The sequence below is a fragment of the Trypanosoma equiperdum genome (assembly GCF_001457755.1).
Source record: "Trypanosoma equiperdum strain OVI genome assembly, contig: ctg_1712, whole genome shotgun sequence".
Classification (NCBI taxonomy): domain Eukaryota; phylum Euglenozoa; class Kinetoplastea; order Trypanosomatida; family Trypanosomatidae; genus Trypanosoma; species Trypanosoma equiperdum.
In genome coordinates, this window is record NW_027123741.1 from 21,170 (window position 1) to 27,383 (window position 6,214).

Here is a 6,214-nt window from a genome sequence, read left to right on the forward strand (position 1 = left end):
GCCTGCTAAATATTTGCTGCAGAACCACCTGCTGGACTCTGTTTTCCACTTCTTTTGAAGTTGAAGCCGATGTGATCCGCCTTTACGGGAGCCTCGTTAGACGCATGCCTCTGCTTGTGTAACTCGAACATATGCTCACAGTGCTGACTGTAATCCCGATGGATGTACCCAACAGCAAGGAGGGATGATACACAGGCAACAAGGACAACAATAATCGGCAAAATCACGCACTGCCTTCCAAGACATATGGTTTTCCCCTCCTTCATCGCCTCATGGGTGTAAACCTCACCGTACAAACCACGATTAATCAACAAAGAAGAAACAACAGTGGCGACGGTAATACAATTGTAGTATTTGCCCACATCACTAGCAAAAATGGTGCGCACAACAATAACGGATGCGGCGGCGCTGCAACCACCAGCAAACGATACAAGAAAACACGGAATGGCAAGAAGTGGAGCAGGAAGAACAAAAAATAGTGATAAAGCCACAACTTGAACCACAGCTGGCACAAACAGCGCCCCAGTTATGGGAATACGCTCCTCCGCCGACCGGTTTTGGGAAACCATCTCGAACAAACTCAAAATAATACGACCAAACCCGCTGCCCACCGACGTCAGTACGAGAAGGTATCCCACATAGGTGTCCGCTAGCAGTCCCCCGTCAAACGCCGCTAAAAGAAAGCGCATATTAGCTAAAACAAGAACCTCAGCGCCGGAAAGCGAAAACATTGTCCACATCAAAGCCCAAAAGCGAAGTGTCTTTATGTTGTCAGCCAGTTTAATGTGAAACTGCGGTGCCATGTAGTCGAGGTCGTCAACACAAGCTACACTTCCCACACTCTCTGACGCCGCTCGACTCACACAACTGGAACGCTCTGAGCACCTTGTGGATGTCATGGGAAGTATCAAAGACTGAGAGCGCTCAAGACACTGAAGCGGCAGCGCCATCACAGGGTATAGGGCAAGTATTGCGACGGTAGTGCAAGCAAAAGAAACACGGTACCGGTGTCCCAAATTGAAGTACATTGAAACAATGGCCTGCACAGGCAAGTAAACCATTAAAACTGCTACAATTCCAAACCCAATGGCAAATCGGAGACCAGATGGCCTCTGCCGAAGGTAAATTCTCCTCAGTCGCCGCCGCGTTACTCGCTCCTTCCGGGTAATGGTATCAACCTCAGAACCCTTCACAACATAGGGTGGATCCTCCAAATACATGTACCCAAGAACGGTGGCAACAACGCCTATGGAAGCAAGGAAGATGAAGAAGTTCCGGGTGTCCTTCGCCTCGCCTCCATAGAAAAACGCTGAGTGAATTGCACCGATGACGCCGTACCCTATTCCGGTAATCACTTTTGAAAGCGCAACCACGGGCCCCTTATCGGAAGGAAAAATCGATAACAGAGTCATTACGGCAGCCGTGTCAAGCAGCCACGTCCCCACAGCCTGCAGCGCGGAGTAAAAAATGAACAGATAAAGATTCCCCTTTATAAAGTCATCGTAAGTTAGGGCCTGCAAGATAGCACCGACAGGTTGCGTTAGCAGGGCGAGAATGAAAACAGGCCGGGCGCCGTATTTGTCGTACACGGCACCAAGAGGTAGCATTAAAATGCCTGCGACATCACTCCCTGTGAAGATAGACGTTATATCGTTCTGTGTAAAGTTAAATTTCGCCTGGAGCTGACCACTGTACAAATTGAACGTAAAGCTAGAAGAAACAACAAAACAGCACAGTGCACCAACTACAAGCTGCCAGAAACGTTTGGGCTCGCTCAACGCCTGCAAACCGTAGATTGGGGGCCTGTGATAAATCCAACTACCCCGCTCGCGGGAATCAGGTGACAGGCAGTGCGTGTCACGATGCCCCGTACTTTCGTATCCATCTATCAACCGCACTGTTCCCCTTGGCGAGAGAAGATGAGTGGTAGGTGCTGCTTCTTCTTCTTCCTCATGTTCCGAAACCGGCGTTGTAACATCCTCCTCAACTTGCTCCCTCAACATCGCCGACTCCGCTACCCCATACGACAGGAGGCACTGACGGAGAGAACACGCCATGGTGGTCGGTACGAATTAGACAGGTACGTATTCTACCAGAGTTATACACTAGGCTTTCCCGCTACTTTATTTTCCTTTAATTTTATTTTGCTCCGGTTACCCTTCACCTCTCTTTTTTTCTTCTTGACTTCTTTCGGATTATTCCGCTGATGTTGAAGGACAGCGGTTGCCACACGTGCCTCTTTTAAGCGGTGTTTAGTAAGGTGGAGCAGGCTTTCAGTCGAACCCTCCCCCTTTTATTATATTTTTCGCGTATCCCCTGGGTTTCGCAGGTGAGAAGTGAATATATTTATATATGTTCCTTAAGTTATTTCTATGAACCAGCGCCACGCTATTGTAGGGGGAAACAAAACAGGAAAAAACAAAGGAAAACAGTGGGCAGAAACGGTAACAACTAGCACCAATTAAAGAAAATTCGCAGTGTTTGTAGTGTTCACCACACACGCACACACACAGCCTTTAGGGCACAGATACGAATATGCGCACCTCATGCAGTACTGCTTTACATTTCCCTCCGCGTAACGGCGGATGCAATTCGGGAAATAGACGTGAGTTACACTCGCCCATCAGGTCACAAACGGGATGGTAATAACAATAACAGCGAGGGCGTTCATAGGGGAAAAAAAAAAATCTCAGCTGGTCCATGTAACCCATGGAACCATATAGCATTCCCTCACGCACTGGGAACGAGATGATGCAAAGAGAAAGAGACGAAAAAGAAGGAAAGAGAAAGAAAAATAAGAACGAACAAAGTGTTCACAGGAGGAAGATGATGGGTAAAGAAGAAATAAAAGGGCCTCTACACCCATGTGATACAGGGAAGGATGCACGGCCGTTTCTCCTTCTCTTAAACAATGCCACTGAAATCCAGCCTGCCGCATGCAACGAATATACCGGCACCGGATGTAAGGGCAGGCTGCAGAGGTAGCACACAAAAGGAGGGACCCGCACATGTATTCAAAGTGTACAATTGTTGACTGCACGGAGCCACCTACAACCAAAAAGGGGCGTATTTGTATATATATATATACTGTGTATTTATGAGTGTAATGATCATTTGTGCGATTGCATTCCGCAAGATCAGGAAAAGTGGCGAGCATACTGTTAAGCACAAATTGAGTGCAGCTCATGCACACAGCAAACAAACAAGATCGCATATAATTAAAAACAAAGATCAATCCAATCTATGTGCATTACTTTTTCAAACAAGTGTGTTAGTAAGTTCTACGTGGATCCACGAAGGCGCCTCCTCACACCCCGAGCCGCATTGTCAACTCCCCTCGCGGCGACTCCCTTTCACGCTACGTGTTGTGGAGAGAGTACTGCAGGAAATCCTCTCTCTATGGGCTGGTAAATCTATGAATTCTTCTCATACGGACACTGCCGACTTCGAAGAAGTAGACTCGAAGTCAGTGCCGTACTCACTATCTTTATCATCATGTTCTCTATCACTATCTTCTTTCTCAGTGCCACTTTTACCCTTACTATCGCTGTCACTCTTTCCTTCAGAAGTCTCTTTGGATTCACTGTCTTTACCTTCCTTCGTCCCCTCATTTGATTCTGATTCGCTGCTAGAACCCTCAGTGCTTTGCCGTCGGCTCCCCTTCTCGCCCGAGTCTACTTCCCCGTCGCTTCCAGACTTGGAAGGTTCATCCTTTTCATCGTTATCACGCGCTTCCCCATCAGGTTCCGATTTTTTGCTGGCTTCACCAGCTGCGGCCGCAGCAGTGGCGGCATTATCAGCGCCCGCAGCGTTATCATCATCACTTGCATCGGCGCAGCCCTGTATGATAGCAGATAATGTGCCTCCATCTACACCACTCTCTTTGAGAAGCCGTAATATCTCCTTTTCCGTCTCCGCACGCACCTTGGCGGCACTATGTAGGTGAACCGGCTCCACAAATATGGGTGGTATTTGAACTACACGCGACAGCATTTCGTTAAGCTGCTCTGCCGCTTCACGCTCGGCCTCGCGGCCTAGCCGACGCAACTCCGTTACCTTTTTGCGGATAACATCATCAGTGTTAACTTGGGTGCTCTTCAAATACTCCTTCAGTCGAGCATTCACCCGTTTCTGCCGCTGATATGCCTCCTTTAACGCAGCGGTCTCCTCACTCCTCTTGTCTTGGTATTGCTTAGCTTCAGCTGCTGTGATGTATCTTTCAAACACAGCTTGGGTACGCATCGCATGTGCTCGTGTCCCTTTAGGAACTGATAACCCCCTCTTATCCTCAGCCTCACCAGTGCCTCCAGAACTGCCTTCCTTCCCCTCCGGTGGCTTTGGTACCGAACGTTTCCGGCGGGTTGGTCGGGTCGCTGATCCCGGGCGCTGCTGCTTTTTCCGATGCAGTGACCGACCCCTAATAACTTCTTCTTTGCCTGAGACCGTTAATTTGAATGGTTCCACCTGTGTTGGTTGACGCTTGAGTTTCCTCTCTGCAAGTGCAAGCCGCTCCTCAGCCCACAATGCCTCGAAGTTGGGCACTCCCCCGCGGATTTTGGGTTTAAACGTCAAGTTCGGGTTGCGTTTTGCCGATGTACTTCTTGAACGCCTTTTGGGAGTCTTATCTTCTTTGCTTTCTGAAACTCCTCCGCTGACCTTTGGTTTAGACAAGGGCGCCATCACAAGTACACCGGTGGGTGGCGATGATGATGGAACCGCCGAAGAAGGTGGAGGGGCTGTTGTCGTATGCTGGGAAGAAACAGTTACAACCGGACCGCTCACCGGCACGATGTTTGCCGCTCTGTCGCCCTGTTGTTGTACCTGCTGCTGTTGTTGCCGCTGATGTAGTTGTAGGAACTCAACCGGAGTCATCCCGAACCACGGTTGTGTACGGCCTGTTTGCTCTGCTGCAGCAACGCGTTGAGACTCCTCTGCCTTCACCTCCTCCATCTGATGCACAGCCCGTTGCTTAATGCGCTCAACTCGTATCTGTTCGTGCTCCTCAATGGCGGGCCATAACTTGAGAGCTACTTCAACCGGGACGTCGCGGATCTCTGACACCTGGCGGCAATCCCTTGCATTATGACCGCGACTATAATCCGATTCCGACCCCCGCTGGCGGCGCGCACCCATGACCTCACGAACGTTACGCAAACCAGACACGCACAACTGCATGAACTCTTTTTCCTCCCGAATTCGTTCAGCCTTTTCCGCAGCGAGAGCTTCTACCATGACACGCCGTTGTCGCCACTCCTCTACCATGAGATCATACTTATTCATGTACGTGGAAGGCGGTACGGGATTTGACTTGAAGCGGCGGTTCAACTCGCGCTGTTCTTCTTGCTCCCGCTTCAATCGGTCTTCTTCCATGCGACGCGCATGTATGCCCCGCGGCCTCCTCAATTCGCGCGCTTCGAAGGAAAATGGTTGCACGTTCCGCAATTTCTCCATGCGACGTTCCTGGTAATCACGAAAGTTGTTGAGGGCACTAAAGTACCGCTGCATCGTTCTATGGGCCTCGCGCCGATGGCGCCTGCGTATCTCATCCAAACGCTCGACTGGGGAAATGGCGCGGGTGTTGTGAAAATCGGCAGTTTGAGATTGAAAGGTATTGGCATCGACGGGTTCCGGCATCTGTAACGTTTCGGGCGTTGGGTGCACAGCGGACAACTCCTTCTCGAGCAACTCCTGCTGGTGCCTGAGGTCATGAAGCTTCAACAAACTCACCATCTCTCCGTCCACCTCCGCCTGCATCGCTGCTAGAGAAGTTTTGGGGGGGGGGGAGGTGATTTATCTCCTAATTTCCTTCCTTTTCCTTAAGCGGGAGAATGGAAACAAGGCAAATGTGGTATTAACAAACAAGCAGTTAAAGAAATGAACACGTAAGTAGGGGGAAATAGGATTGGGGACGAAATACATCGCCTGCAGTCGGTAAGTACGGTAACGTAAAGCGACAGGAAATTTTAACGTAGAAAAAAGTACAGAGACGGAACGTGACGCAAAAATAGAATGAAATAAAATAACCAATCGTATATAAAAACTAGCCGCTGAGATAGAGAGCTCATCCTCGTTTAATTGAACTGGCATCAATCATAAGAGAGTGGAATTCGCAACCAAATTACGAAAACGAACCACGGGAAGAGACCTTCGCCTCCCTTCCCACACTTAAACGCATACACGCAGACACGGAAAAAGCGCTTCTAAAAAAAAAAAA

The 6,214-nt window shown here is 49.4% G+C and overlaps 2 protein-coding genes across 2 annotated transcripts; both read right to left on the reverse strand.

Moving 5' to 3' along the window:
* Window positions 1-5: 5 nt before the first annotated feature.
* Window positions 6-2,057, reverse strand: TEOVI_000505600 (major facilitator superfamily, putative; the record flags this gene model as incomplete). Its single annotated transcript, XM_067222883.1, has 1 exon — window positions 6-2,057. One exon carries the CDS (start codon window positions 2,055-2,057, stop codon window positions 6-8), a length of 2,052 nt encoding a protein of 683 aa, XP_067078984.1.
* A 1,369-nt stretch (window positions 2,058-3,426) lies between these two features.
* On the reverse strand, window positions 3,427-5,754 carry TEOVI_000505700 (Uncharacterized protein family UPF0564, putative; the record flags this gene model as incomplete). The annotated part of the gene is made up of 1 exon (XM_067222884.1): window positions 3,427-5,754. The coding sequence occupies one exon, from the start codon at window positions 5,752-5,754 to the stop codon at window positions 3,427-3,429; it is 2,328 nt and encodes a 775-aa protein (XP_067078985.1).
* Window positions 5,755-6,214: the final 460 nt, after the last annotated feature.